The sequence below is a fragment of the Protomyctophum bolini genome (genome assembly GCF_963924005.1).
Source record: "Protomyctophum bolini genome assembly, chromosome: 13".
NCBI classification, from domain to species: Eukaryota; Metazoa; Chordata; class Actinopteri; order Myctophiformes; family Myctophidae; genus Protomyctophum; species Protomyctophum bolini.
The window spans coordinates 9,229,507-9,243,146 of NC_137874.1; the positions used below are offsets into that span (position 1 = coordinate 9,229,507).

Here is a 13,640-nt window from a genome sequence, read left to right on the forward strand (position 1 = left end):
TCCCTCTCTCTCCCGCCTCCCCCCCTCTCTCTACTTGTCCGTTAGTGTGATCAATTTCTCGACTTCCTCCTTTTGGTGTGGCTAGGCTGAATACCAGAACACAGGATATGCCTATGCCTTAGTGTTGCTCTCGGTTTCGCAGCAGCAGTATAGTAGTGCTTGAGGACAAACACGCTGTGCAGTCGAGATGAGCACAGGGGATGTGGTCTGCACCGGCTGGCTCATTAAATCCCCCCCTGAGAAGAAACTAAAGAGATACGTGAGTATATATGCAGGGGAATGGGCAGAGCTGTTTATTGTGTTGTTATTATGCCTTTTACCTGAACTGTCGTATAATACCAGTCTATGCTGTGGAGCAGTGGTGTGTGTGTGTGTGTGTGTGTGTGTGTGTGCGTGTGTGTGCACTTGCGTGTGTGTGTGTGTGTGTGTGTGTGTGTGTGTGTGTGTGTGTGTGTGTGTGTGCGTGCGTGTGTGTGTGTGTGTGTGTGTGTGTGTGTGTGCGTGTGTGTGCGTGCGTGCGTGCGTGCGTGTGTGTGTGTGTTGTTTACATGATACATCTTCTTCCTCTTTTCCATTGCAAAGTATTTTTGAGAGGTTTGGTTGCATAATGTTAAAGTGTTATTTTGATTAATCATAAACTAATACAGCATTTTATAGCTACAAGCTATGATCTACTTTGAATAGGCCGCTTTATCCCATTAATATTAATACTATAGACGTGAACACTTTCATGAATATGACCTATTGTAGACTGAGGTCATGTGACGGGAGGAGAAGGCCATGCGAGGTCTGTTTTGGGAGAAAGCTAGCTTGTCATTTTAAATTAGGGTGTGCATTGTGAAACATGAGAAGTACTGTCATTGCAGTACTTCAGAATGACCAGACAGGCAAAAAAACTAAACAAAAAAACCAACAACCAAGCTTTTTTTTTTTTTAATGGATGTTTGGACTTTCTCTCTTTACAAATTGGAAAGGTCATTTTAGGTCCACTCCAAACCACTGTTGTGTGTTTGGTCAGGGGGGGGGGGGGGGGGGGGAGCTAATTGTTAGAGAGAATAAGACACTTCTTTTGTTTTAATTGTGTTTAAATGTTTTGTGAGAGCTAGAGGATATGGAGTATGAAGTTTTCTGTATTGTGTTATTAGTAGATAAATAAAGATACAGCATACACAAGTTCCCTCTCCCTTATACACAGAAGAGGACACGATTCATTTAAACAAGGAATCTGATAGCATTTTGTGTGCAGGTTGGAATCAAATGATTCATTGGTTATGTAGTTAATGCTATGAATTCAAAACAGAAAAGAAAAGTAAAATAAAAAAGGGTTGGGCCAATGTTTCTCAGAATCCTCTAACAGTCTAACCACACAAACTACCAAAAAACTAATGTTAAACTGCTGCTGTCAACAACCATTGTTTTGTGCGCCTTTCCTCCCTATACCTTTTTAAATCAATGAATATTTAGATGTGGCATCTAAACTGAGGGATGAGTTTCAGCATACTTGTTAAATTTAGTGACCAAGGAAATAAACACCTCTGTCTTTTTTTTTTATCACGTAGAAAGAACTTCCTCTTCTTGGCAGCCTATACTTCTGGGAAACATGAAAGTATGTTCTGCTTAGTGACCATAGCAAAAGCAACAAGTGCTGTGTAAAGTGATGCATTAGCTGCAAAGCATTGCTAAATGAGCTCTGATTTATTTTCCATGACTAAAGTCTAATTTATACTTCGTTGTATAATTGTGTCGCTTGCTTATAAGGATGGGGTTGGGGGGCATATGAATTATGCAGTACTTTGAATGAACTGCATTAACATCGAAGTTTGAAGTTCAGTTCAAACTAGTTCATGTGTGACTCTGTCTAATCTTCTATCCCTACAGACATGGAGGAAACGCTGGTTTGTGCTTCGAAGAGGCCGCATGAGTGGCGATCCTGATGTACTGGAATACTATCAAAGTAAGGTCTCAAAAAAGCCAATCCGCACCATTGACCTGAAGGAGAGCGAAGTGAAGATGCAGACAGATCAACTCATTCTAAAGAGAGCGTTCAGTGGGAAACATCTCTTTGTTGTAAAGACGTCACGTCGTATTTTCTACCTGTTGGCTAAGACTGAAGAGGAGATGAACAGGTGGATTCAGGGCATCAGTCAAATTTGCCACTTTGCACCACTGGAAGATGCAGGTAATAACATACAGGTTTTTGTTGTTTTATGTTATGTTAAACATTAATTTTCTCAGTAGCTCTCATTTCCTTACCAAGCACATATCTTTATTTACATGATCAAATTAATAACATTTTACCTTACACTGCGAGACAATACATGTTATTGCCACTGGCATAATATGGTTTTTGGCCTTTGCTTTTTAGCTAGGTTGCACTTAATGTTGACAACCATATTCTTAGTTAGCGTTGCAGCATTGTAAGTCACTGTGGTTGAGACTTGCAAGAATCTTGGAAATCCCTAGAACGGGGCCACCCATATTTGGCATCATATCTGGCGGTTGGAGCGTTGTCATCTGCGTGGAACAGATAGAGTAGGCAATGATTTCCAGAGAAAGAGGGAAAACATGCAGAAAAACTGCTTTCTGGAGGCCTACCCATTACTGGAAATGATGCAGTTGCTGAAGAATTCTAAACTATCTGATACAGAATTTATGGGAACCTGTAATACAAATATGCAATTTTAAGCAAACACACTATATTCTCTAGAGAAAACACTGGAAATGTACTGTCCCTACAGTGTTTTTTTTGCTAATGCAGACTGTTCACGTACGTCCGAATTGACGTCCGAATTCTGTCAAACTAGTGAACATACATCTACGTATAAACAAACCCAAGAACCCCTATAAGTCTGCCCACAAACCTCAAATCTCTCTCTCTCTTTCACTCATAAAAGTGGAATAATTCTTCCCTTTCACCCCAGGCCCACATCATGCTTCAACTGCTGCACCATTGACTACTAATCATGACGAGTCCATGTTAAGCGAACACAGTTATCCAATGGACTATCTCTTCCTCTCACAGTGTGAGACCGGGAGAAGTGTAAGCATTAGGTATGTACAATCTGTAAAACCTCTTACATGGGAGGAAAGTCACAACACTTCAGTTTTTAATATGTGTACTGTTTTCTATTTTTCATATTTGTAGATGTGACAGTTTTTCTAACTCCGAGAGCTCTCTGGAACAGAAGTCATCAGATGATATGGTCGAGGACAACTTTTCCTCATCCCTGTCCATCAATATGGCTTCATCTTTTGCTCACACTGGTCTCCCTACTTTTACCGATAGAAGGATGAGTAATCCTCCTTTCAGCGCACCATGCACTCCCTTAGCCTATGACAGGCCATGCAAGTTGACAGCATCTTCTTCCTCTCCACTAGCACGCTCCTGTGCCACAGTCATTTTCCAGTTTGACAAACATTTCTCTTCTGAATTATTGGAGGCAAGCACTGATGGACAAACACCTCCTCCACTGCCGCCTAAACCATTTTCAGAGCAGCTAAGAGAGGAAGGAGCTCATGGACGATGGGGAATGAGTGCACCGGGAGTCTCAGGTCAACCTGCACTGATCTCAAGTAGGTTCACTCTGTCAAGCCTAGACAATGTCGAAGCAGGTACTGAATATTGTCAACAGAAGAGCTATAGCAACACATGACCTAACATTATATGGCTCCCGGACCCCAATCTCAGTGGAGTGTCTGGCACAAATGATAGAAGGAAATATGACAAAACATTGTGATTAATATACTATACTCGCAAACTTGCAGCATCTGTAAAATGTTATGACATTTTGAGAATCAAGTTCAGGTTTTGTTTGGCACATTTTCCACAGAGAAATCTAATCACATGGGGAAAATGAATCATGCTCTCATCATTCAACTCGCCTGATATGAGTAGTGAATCTTATCCCATGCTGTTGTTAGTTCAACATGGTTGTGGGGCTGTCTTCTTACAAATAGGCTTCATAAACATCAAAGTGAAATATCTTCGTTTGTTTTAGGAGACATTGAGGCCAAGTCATCAAGGGTCAATATGCTGAGTCTTCATTTGGTGAGTAAGATGTTGTAAACTAGGTAGGATATTCTTGTCATGAATGGCTTGTGTTTATTGATTGTCCAACATAATTCATACAGATGGTGTTACCATGATGACAGAGCCCATGACTTTCTTACCTACTGTCTTTTCAGCAGCCTTTAAATACTACTACAAATCCAAATGACGCAGAAGACCCGTATATCCCCATGGCATCTCCACCTGCCTTTGTTACTGGCAAAGAGTTTGATGGCTACATCCCCATGAGCCCAATGTCTATGAACTTCCTCAAGAAAAACTGCACTGCTGACTCTCCTGTCAGCCTTACTTCTGGTGTGTGTCAGTTTGGAGATCTAGCGCCACCTCCAGTTAACCGGCACCTCAAGCCTCCGAGGGCAGGTGAGAGAGAGCTTTACGGTTAATATTTGGAATAGTTCATGATATTCTGTGGAAAATCAAGGTACCGTACCATAGGTGGGCCTGGTAATCCAGTCTGGCAGTGTACTTGTTGCATGTCACCCCCCCCCCCCCCCCCCCCCCCATCTCTCTCCCCATCCCTACAGTAATTTAAGTTATTTATGCCTTTATTCAATCTTGGGTAAACGTTTGTAATCATACAAGATAGTAAATAACAGGTACATTTTATTCTATCCTGCAACTATCTCAAAATACTACCATCTATTGTGACATAATGAATATATAACCATAGAAGGATTTTTGTAGAAAACCAAACAAAAATTAAATGTAAAAGATTTACAGATTAGAGGATCATGTCCAATATTAATTCTTTCCTTGAACCTTAGCTCGCCCCCCACCCCTTGATTTGAGAGACCTAGCTACAATAAAAGAATGTTCCACCCATCCTCCTCTGAGCACAATGACTGATCCAAGGTGAGATTAAATACAGTTAATAAATCAATGAAGAATAACATTGAACAATAACCAATGACATTTAAATGTCATTGGTTATTGTCAAGTTCAGATAATCACAGTAACCTACCTTAATGCTTTCATAAATCATACATATTTATTAGTTTCTCAGTTAAGGCAGATACTGTATGATTTATTTAATGGCAGCAGTTGTTGATCTCAATTCATTTCTTTCTTCCTGCATGTTTGTAATTGTGTCAATCCCAGCAATTCAAACGTTTTACTTCTTGAGAGAAGACATGATGAGAACGGGGAAAATAACGAAGACGAGGACACAAGCTGCAACACAACTGTAAAGTTATTTTCACTGCGATTGAAATCACTTTCTTAATACAAATCCAGATAATATAATGGTTAAGGCTTAATTATACAGTGATTTAATTAATAAACTACAACATTTCCCTGTACCTGACACGAGAGATAGATCAGAGATATTGTACTAAGAATGCATACATTGTTGTCCTGAATTATAAGTATTTGTGGTCCTATCAACAGTAATGACTGACTATGATGTTCATGGTTTCTCTTTTATGACAGTATTGGAATAGTAGATCAAACCTCGACTATCTGTTCTTGGATTTCAATTCAGCATCCCCCTCTCCTACACAGAAGGTATGTCACTGAATAAATATACACTACAAGAGTTGCACTGTCTTACTTTTTACAGTTTACTTAAGTCTGCTGCACAGCTGGCTTCTTACAGCTGCTGACCCTGTAAGCCTAATTTATAGTCGACGTAAGACCGTGTAAATCGCCACAAATAACTGATTTTCAGCGATGTCCTGTGTTTCTATAGTTATTTAAGAATAAATTATGCTTTAAGACAGTGGATCCAAACAGCAGTGGAAAAATGCATACTAACAACTAATAGTAGGCCTAATACCTCTATAATTTCTATTGATAAAGCAGATCATAGCCTAATTAATTAACAATCATTTTGGGATAATTCTCCTCTTTTAAATTGGATTTTATTTAAAAAAGAAAGATCTTCAGTCCAACTAAAGTTTCTCTCATTGTTTAACAGAAGCCTCTTGTGGCTGATGAGCACAGAGTGGATTACGTGCGGGTGGACGAGACGAAGACTCAGGCCCTGCAGAACACTAAGATGGAGTGGAATGATGTCCGTCAAAATTTTAAATCATACAAGGAAAATACACAATGACAATATCAGGTACATTTCATTTCAACATGCAGGAGAGAAATAAAGGCATTGGCTAATAAGGTTCATCGGTGGGATATTGTTTTATTCTCTCATTTGAGCACTTTGAAAGTCTATTTGATGTATTGATGATTGTTATCATGTTATTGTTGTTTCTATAGAAGATAGAAGACAATTTTGATTGACGGCTGCTGCATCCTTGTAAATTTTGCCTAATCACAATCTGTGTCACAATGTTAGACTGTTTTTTGTTTGTTTTTTATGTGTGCAAAGGACATAGCTTGTTGTTTAAGTCCAAATGAAACCAAAGGAGCAACAGACATAAGGCTAATTATGTGTCTGTAAAGAAGTAACTAATTTGTAATAATAGGCTACTATGTGTAAACATTCCCCTCCTACATGATGGAACATTTGAATGTCATATATAGTTTTTTGCTACCATGACGGCTATTGGGTGAACAGTTTACTATGATTGAAATGTTTGGTAAAGGGCATTTGTTTGACTATTTGTCTTGCTCCAAGCCTGAACGGATTCAACCAACAGTTGTAGGCTACAACTATGTGTTCAATGCTTTCTTTTTACATCCTATAAATACCAGTAGGTCAACACAAGATATTTTGTTGTTGTGTTATTATAGTTGTTGTTTGTTCGTTTGTTGTTGTTGAGTTTTGTTTTTTTAAGGGGGGGGGGGGGGCGGCTGAGGACTCCTCAACACAGAAATAAATAGCAGCAGCAATACTAAGGTGGGGGGGCATGAAACTACAACGTGTGCGTGTGTGTGTGCGTGTGCGTGTGCGTGTGTGTGTGTGTGTGTGTGTGTGTGTGCGCGCGCGTGTGTGCGCGCGCGTGTTGGGGGGGTACACTACGTCATTATTACGCGCCTATAAGTTGTGGTACAACATCAATGGATACTGCTGAAAGGAGAGGTTTGGAAGTCAAGTCATTGTTACCATCAGTACTCGGTCGGAGCAGTAAAAGCTGTGTGCTGCTGGTAGGTCGTTTTTTTAATCACACCAGTCTGATCGTCATGCGTGACATTTAAATGCAGTTTCTTGTGGTTTCTTCTCGTTTACCTGGGTTAGCTAACCTGGCCTAGATACGTGTTGTTTTAGCTACGGTTAGCAGCCAAGCTCTCAAAACATCTTATCGCAGGACCACACAACTGCCTATGCAAACTACGCGAGCTCAGACTGTGTGGGATTATTATCGAGCAACTTCTAGATAGCTGGAAACAATTGGACATGTACTGTATTGTATGGGCTCGAGTTCAGATTAGGGCCTAAGAGGGTCGATTGAAAGGCAATAACGCTAGTTTGTCACCGTTACCGAAAATTGCAGATCTGAAAAATGCAACGCGCGACGCTGTTATACGGAGAAACAAAGCCAAGGCTTTAGCCAATTTGAGTTTCGGTGTTGGGTAAATTACGCTAAATCCATCTGTATTTACCATCTAGACTTTTATTCTGATAGTCTTGCGTTAAAATACCGCAGTATTTCAACAGTTTATGAATCGCAGGTAGAGCGTATTTTTAGCCAGCAGGTGTTGTGTCTCTTCTCTTGGCCTATTTAAAAAGAAAAGTGGGACATTAAAGTTTGGGCCCGATGCGTTGTCTATCCTAGCAGAGGACAGTGTGAGGAAGAATGTAGCCCCAGGCTGTTCTAAACCGTCTATTTGGTGTTTTGCTCCAGTCCAGTGTATTAATATAATATTATGCAGGCACATTTTCAAGATAAGGTTTCACTGGTCACAGAATTTTGACAGAAGTTGTGCTGAACAGTGTGGCCAGTGCTTCTAATCTGGTGACTGGTCACCATGTAATGCAAACAATTGAAAGGGAAACATAGAACAAATATTAATAATGATAACAAACACGAATAGAATAAATTAGTACATTCTATGGTAAATAAAAAACATGCTTTTTACAAGCGTGTTTAGATTTTGTTCCATTCCAAAGACATTCCGGGCAAGACGAATACCTGTATAGAATTTTTTGCCAAAACCTAGTTTTAACTTGTTTGACTTGCTGTTACATGATGTTGCTGAGAAATGGGGCATTACCATTAAATATGGTTGATTTAATTGTTCAGATAATGTTAACGTTTGGTCTTAATTGCTCTTCCATCACGTTTAATTTAATGTTGGTGGCAAGTCTAGGACGTTCTAATTAATTGAGTTTGCAACACATGGCATGTTTTGTTGGTGGCATTTTCACTTATTTCCTTGTAGTTCAGTTTATCATCCCTAAGTAACAATGTTATTACTTAAATGTAGAATAGTTAATGGTATATTTAGTGAAGGACTTTAATGCATATACTGTATAGCCTACACTGTAGGCTATACATGCATTAAAGTCCTTCACTAAATATACCATATAAATATACCAGTTATACAGTACTTGGTTGTGCATCATGCCTCACACTGAAAATAGCACATCAACAAGCTCATAACATGTCACAGTATGATGCATTGGGAGATTGTAGATCGGCTATTTTCAGGCGAGCTGCAGTGCGCATAGCAAGTATAAATGTAAATGCTCATGCTGAGGTTCTTTTTGTGGTGCAAACTTGGCACACTCCTTACTATCAATGTGATTGGTAGACATAACATCTGAAATGTTCCAGCATTCAATACATTAAAATTCGTATTATCTCGTCTTAATTTTCAGGAAAGCCTTACAGTGGAGGGGCCTGGAGGACATCTTGACTGCTGTGATCGTGCAATCTGGCTGTGAATGTTCACATATATACGATGGCTTCTTTTTGGTTCATCATACTGTAGATTTGGTAACCATGGCCTCTCACAAAGTAAACAAGCTAGAAAATGACTGCGACCACTTGGCTTCAGCCTGTGAACAGCTGTCTGTGTGTGGTCCGGACCAGACTGACGAGGCGCTTCCGTTTGAGCTACACGCCACTCCGAAGCCTCAAACACCTGGGAAGTTTCGGAGGACTGCACTGAGGTTTTTTGGAGTCCGTAAAAATATTTGTATTTTACCGTCTATATTTGGAGGCAGGAACAAGTGGTCTTCAAAAAAAGGACTAGGCAAAAGCAAAACACACGATGGACTCAGCAAGGCAGGTCAAGATGACAATCCGGACAGCAGAGTTGTTACAGCTGGACATTTTGAGTATCACAGTCAGAAGGAGGCTTCCACAAAGTTCCACAGTGAATTTAACCAGCCTGTAGATCAGAAGTCTTTGTCCCTCAACCGGCAAAAAAAGGGACTGAGGAGCCTATTTCACAGCCTTAAGAATCATAAACACCATAGAAATGTTGAACTGGAAAAGAATGAAATGATTGCAATGTCCTCTCATCTCTGTAACAAAGAGGCGCCTGTTGTCCAGGACAACATGAACCAATATGTCACGGAGTGCCTGGACAGCTTGTCTGAACCCAATGTGCCTGGTTTTACAATTGCCGTATGTGGTGCAAATATTGTCCCTGAATGTATTGACGTCGATGTGACGTTGGAGAATATTACGGTTAGGCAAGGAAGTTTTAAGTCTTTGCTTGAGGATCAGATGCTTGTTGATCAAATGGAGGGGATGAACATGATGGCAGAGGTTTCCAACAGACATGAGGGTCGCAGAGCACGCAGTGATTCTTGTCCATCACTTCAAATGACCCCAGAGCCTAAATTGAAGGGCCAACAGCCTATTGGCTCATCGGATCAACTCAACCTCATTTTCGGAGAGGTCGCCTCGCTGAAGAGTTTTGATTCACTCACTGGCTGTGGTGATATAATTGCAGACCAAGATGATGACAGTATAGCAGAGAGCACCGTCTCAGGAGAAAGGAGCAGAAATGCCGGGAAAAGGACATCTTGTTACCTCACTTACCAGGGTGGGGGTGAAGAAATGGCCTCTCCTGATGATTTTGGTGGGGATAGCCTCCCTGACCTTTGGGGAAATACAGCTGCTGAGGAAATGGGCTATACTTTCAACAAGGACTGCAGTGCAAGTTTGACTGAAGAACTATCAGATTCTCATCTTTTGGACTTAATGAGCAGTAACAGTGTACTGCAATCTGGAGCCACAGGCACAGATACATCTTCTATGGCTGATGTTTTGACTCCTCTGAGTGAGCATCAAGAATCTGTTCCAAATAGCGATGAAGGTTACTATGATTCAACAACTCCAGGACCAGATGAGGAGGGACAAGAAAAGGTTGACAGAATAAGAACAGATAGATTACCAAGAGACAGTTACAGTGGTGATGCCCTCTATGAACTGTTTGCGCCTGATGACAGCCTCATCAGCCCATGTTATGAAAACCAATCAAAACTTCCCAAAGCAGAGCCATGCAAGTATTTAGGTGAACCAGTAGATGGGAAAGGTTCTGCCTTTGTGCCCAAGACTCATCATTTACAAATGATAGGTGCTGAGCTCTATGAAGTACAAGATTTTCTGGCTCCAGAAATGTATTGCATGGGTAAGCAATCCAAAGAGTTGCCGCCATACTCGAGAGGTCTGCAAGAGAGTAACTTAAATGAGACCGTTGATTTGAATTTAGCACATCAAGCATCTTTCAATAAAAATACTATAAATCCAGAGGCCTTTGATGAAGAGAGAAATATGCCTGCCCCAGTGGAAAAGACATCGAGATCTATAAATGCTGAGTGTGAGAAAAGACATGGCAACCTATCATTATTGAGTGCATCTGACCTACATTTTGATCCCTTCTCATCTGAAACATTTTGTGAGAGAAAAGCACATCAAGAGGAAAACCAGGCTCTCTCTCTACTATACAGAAATAATGCTTCCAAAACTTCTTGTGATTTGGATTATGGACAGACGGTTTGCTTTTCACAAGCCCTTGTAGACTACACTAAACACACCCAGTTGTTGAGTAGCTCACCTGGTAGCATGGATGGCTTGGACACGCATTCGTCCTTTGCCCAGAATATGCAGGCTTTACCTCCTATTGTCACCTTTGATGTAGTCGACATGCATAATGAGGGTGAATATGATGAACAACTTCAAATGGAAATGGAAGAGGACATTACATCGCCCTATCAACAGTTTGAAGAGAGCTACCTGCAAAAAGATGCATTTGCTGACTATCAAATGTTAGACCTGTATGAACAGAGTCTCTTCAGCAATACTTGGGCCATTGCTAGTCTCCCCCGCCACCTTAGCCTTACAAGAGTCAATCAGTCGATGAGTCCCTTGTGTCTAGATAAGAGAAGTAGATCTCTTGACACAGAGAGCCTGGATTTAAAGATTGCTGACAAATACAGAGGGAGCAGTGCAGCTATTGTCGCCTGTCCTGAAACTGAAAAAGTCTCCAAAAGAGAATCCTCTCAACACCATAGAAACAATGGACACATGTTGACTTCTGAAATCAGAGACGATAGCAGCATGCTTTTATCATGGCAGACAGAGACAGCAAGGACTTTAAGTCCACCAAAAACTGATGGAAAAATAGCAGAACAAATGCACGGTCTCGGTCAAACCCAAATAAAACGCACAATATTGGGTTCCTCCTGTGATTTTATTTCACAGAGTGCAGAGCTTTGTAACAGACAATGTCATCTTCCACTGCAAGCAGATCCTTGTTTACCTCACAACTCCCTCCTTTTTTCTGATATGTTGGGAGAAGATATGTTGGTGACAGCGGTTTCAGCATCAGATGTTGGAGATGAGGATACTTTTTACTCGGCTGCTATGAACTCCCAGTCATATAGTCAATAATGGCAAAAATAGACCAGTGGCTGTTGCCCAAGGAATGCCTCAATTGGTTGCTGTAAATCGAGGTGCTTCTGAAGAGGAAATTGACTTCATCAGTGAAGCAGGAAAACCTATGGATATGTTGCGCCCCTGGCCTACAACAATAACTTAAATACTGTAGAGGCAGGCAACCGTTAATTGAAGGGAGCTCATTCTTCAAGTTGGCATTCATCTAAGCTTTTATGATGTCCCGATGAGTGTCTTGTATCTTACCTATGAAATGATTGTCTTGTTACTTTACTTGCATTTGCACAGCAAATTTATTTTTTACACCGATAGGCAGGCTATGGAAAACATTGCAGAGGCTTCTGTGCCATCATGCTGCATAAAGTGTAATGGGCCTCTCCATGGTATGAAAATGGAAAAGGGATGAATTGTATTTGCTTTGCTTGCCTCACACAGATCACAAACATATGGTTCGTTGTCAGTTTGAAAGTATTTTGGCGAGTAGTGTGTTTTGTGTTCTTATTGAACTGCTCCCGTTTGCATCTCATTAAGATATCCAATTGCACTAGAATTGCATAGCCTCAATATCCAGTTATTGATGGTAGTGCTACTGCTATGCTATGTTTATTTTGGTATTGATTAGTCTGCTTTCCATTGCACAGCCACCCAGGGCTGGCCAAGGTTTACGCACAATACCAAATGCCACAGTGCGTTTGTGTTTAGTGTTGTTGATGCATCTTGTTTCCAATATAGAGGTGATGTGTCTGCTTGGTTACAGTTTCATTTAAATAGAAATATTTCTTTTTTTGTAGTTGTGTTTTTAAATATGTATAAATTGGCCCCTTGCCCTGGGAAGCTTTTATTGGACCTAAATGTGGAAAGAAATGCACCATAATTTTGAAAAAAGCATGTGTATGTGCTTCTGAAATGCACCATTCTACATGTGCCTCATATTTGTTTACCTGTCCTGCTACTGATCTATCAGATGGCAAAGTATTCTGATATTGTCCAGAAAAGCATCAATTATCATTTCATTCAAACTCTCAACAACTGAACAATAACCTGTGTTGGTTGTGAGATCAGGATGTGCTTTTATTTTATAGTGAGAAATTGTCTGAACGTCTTTGAATTTGTACTGCCAGTATCATTTTACATGATTGTTTTGATGGAATACCCCCCTCCCCCACCCACCCATTGTATCTAGATTATGCTCATCATGTTTAGGTAATTGTTTGGGAAAGATATCAGATATAGTTTTGTCTCTGTAGAGGGCTGCCTTACATTAAAATAAACATCACATGAAAAATGTATGCAAACCTTTCATTTTCAGGACGTGCATGCCGGGTTAGGGACCTAGCCTATGGCCAAGTTCAAAATGCATTACTTAGCCGATACGTAATGCAATTTGAACTTTGCCAGATGCCCAGATTTGAACAGATAGACCTTTATTTGAGCAGCTGCATATACTATGAATTTACATTTACACTATGAATTTGAATGTTCAATGGTTCGTCACTGCTCAGCTCCAATTACACCAATGAGTGAAAATTCATGGAGGTATTGAATCTATGCTCTTTGTAAAGTTTATTATCTGAAAACGTGTATTGGACACTGAATTACAACCTGGCTTAAAAAGGTAATGTATGGCTCATGGTCTAACATCTGGAAACCAGTGACCCCATATATCATCCACCATATGATATCTATATAACATTTTAATATGGGGGAAGAAATATATACTTAATGGATTCCAATGAATTTGATTTTGACTGTGATTGAATGGCCAGTGTCAGTAGTCCCAGAAGAAATTTGGCTTTTTACAGTTTGATAATGACTGCACTTGG

General features: G+C 40.3%; 2 protein-coding genes across 5 annotated transcripts; both read left to right on the plus strand.

Annotated features, from left to right (window-relative positions):
- The first annotated feature begins 137 nt into the window (after positions 1 to 137).
- gab3 (GRB2 associated binding protein 3) lies at positions 138 to 6,725 on the plus strand. 4 transcript variants are annotated; one of them, XM_080780331.1, is made up of 11 exons: positions 138 to 259; positions 1,879 to 2,179; positions 2,922 to 3,051; positions 3,146 to 3,573; positions 3,999 to 4,048; positions 4,186 to 4,429; positions 4,834 to 4,921; positions 5,168 to 5,252; positions 5,498 to 5,572; positions 5,985 to 6,131; positions 6,281 to 6,725. In XM_080780331.1, exons 1-10 carry the CDS (start codon positions 188 to 190, stop codon positions 6,120 to 6,122), a joined length of 1,611 nt encoding a protein of 536 aa, XP_080636457.1. In that variant the 5' UTR covers positions 138 to 187; the 3' UTR covers positions 6,123 to 6,131; positions 6,281 to 6,725. The 4 variants fall into 4 exon arrangements, with proteins under 4 accessions (XP_080636457.1, XP_080636456.1, XP_080636458.1 ...); XM_080780333.1 differs by adding an exon at positions 1,560 to 1,606 and having other exon boundaries at positions 167 to 259; positions 5,985 to 6,725; XM_080780330.1 differs by having other exon boundaries at positions 5,985 to 6,725.
- Positions 6,726 to 7,011: 286 nt separating this feature from the next.
- amer1 (APC membrane recruitment protein 1) lies at positions 7,012 to 13,106 on the plus strand. The gene is made up of 2 exons (XM_080780329.1): positions 7,012 to 7,111; positions 8,787 to 13,106. The coding sequence occupies exon 2, from the start codon at positions 8,911 to 8,913 to the stop codon at positions 11,812 to 11,814; it is 2,904 nt and encodes a 967-aa protein (XP_080636455.1). The 5' UTR covers positions 7,012 to 7,111; positions 8,787 to 8,910; the 3' UTR covers positions 11,815 to 13,106.
- Positions 13,107 to 13,640: the final 534 nt, after the last annotated feature.

What these genes read in the sequence shown, in the direction of transcription:
- gab3 (XM_080780330.1), top strand. Translation starts at nt 188, where the DNA reads ATGAGCACAGGGGATGTGGTCTGCACCGGCTGGCTCATTAAATCCCCC. An exon ending in TGCACCACTGGAAGATGCAG is followed by an intron (nt 2,180 to 2,921) that starts GTAATAACATAC and finishes CTTTCACCCCAG; the next exon opens with GCCCACATCATGCTTCAACT. An exon ending in CCTCAAGCCTCCGAGGGCAG is followed by an intron (nt 4,430 to 4,833) that starts GTGAGAGAGAGC and finishes CTTGAACCTTAG; the next exon opens with CTCGCCCCCCACCCCTTGAT.
- amer1 (XM_080780329.1), top strand. Translation starts at nt 8,911, where the DNA reads ATGGCCTCTCACAAAGTAAACAAGCTAGAAAATGACTGCGACCACTTG.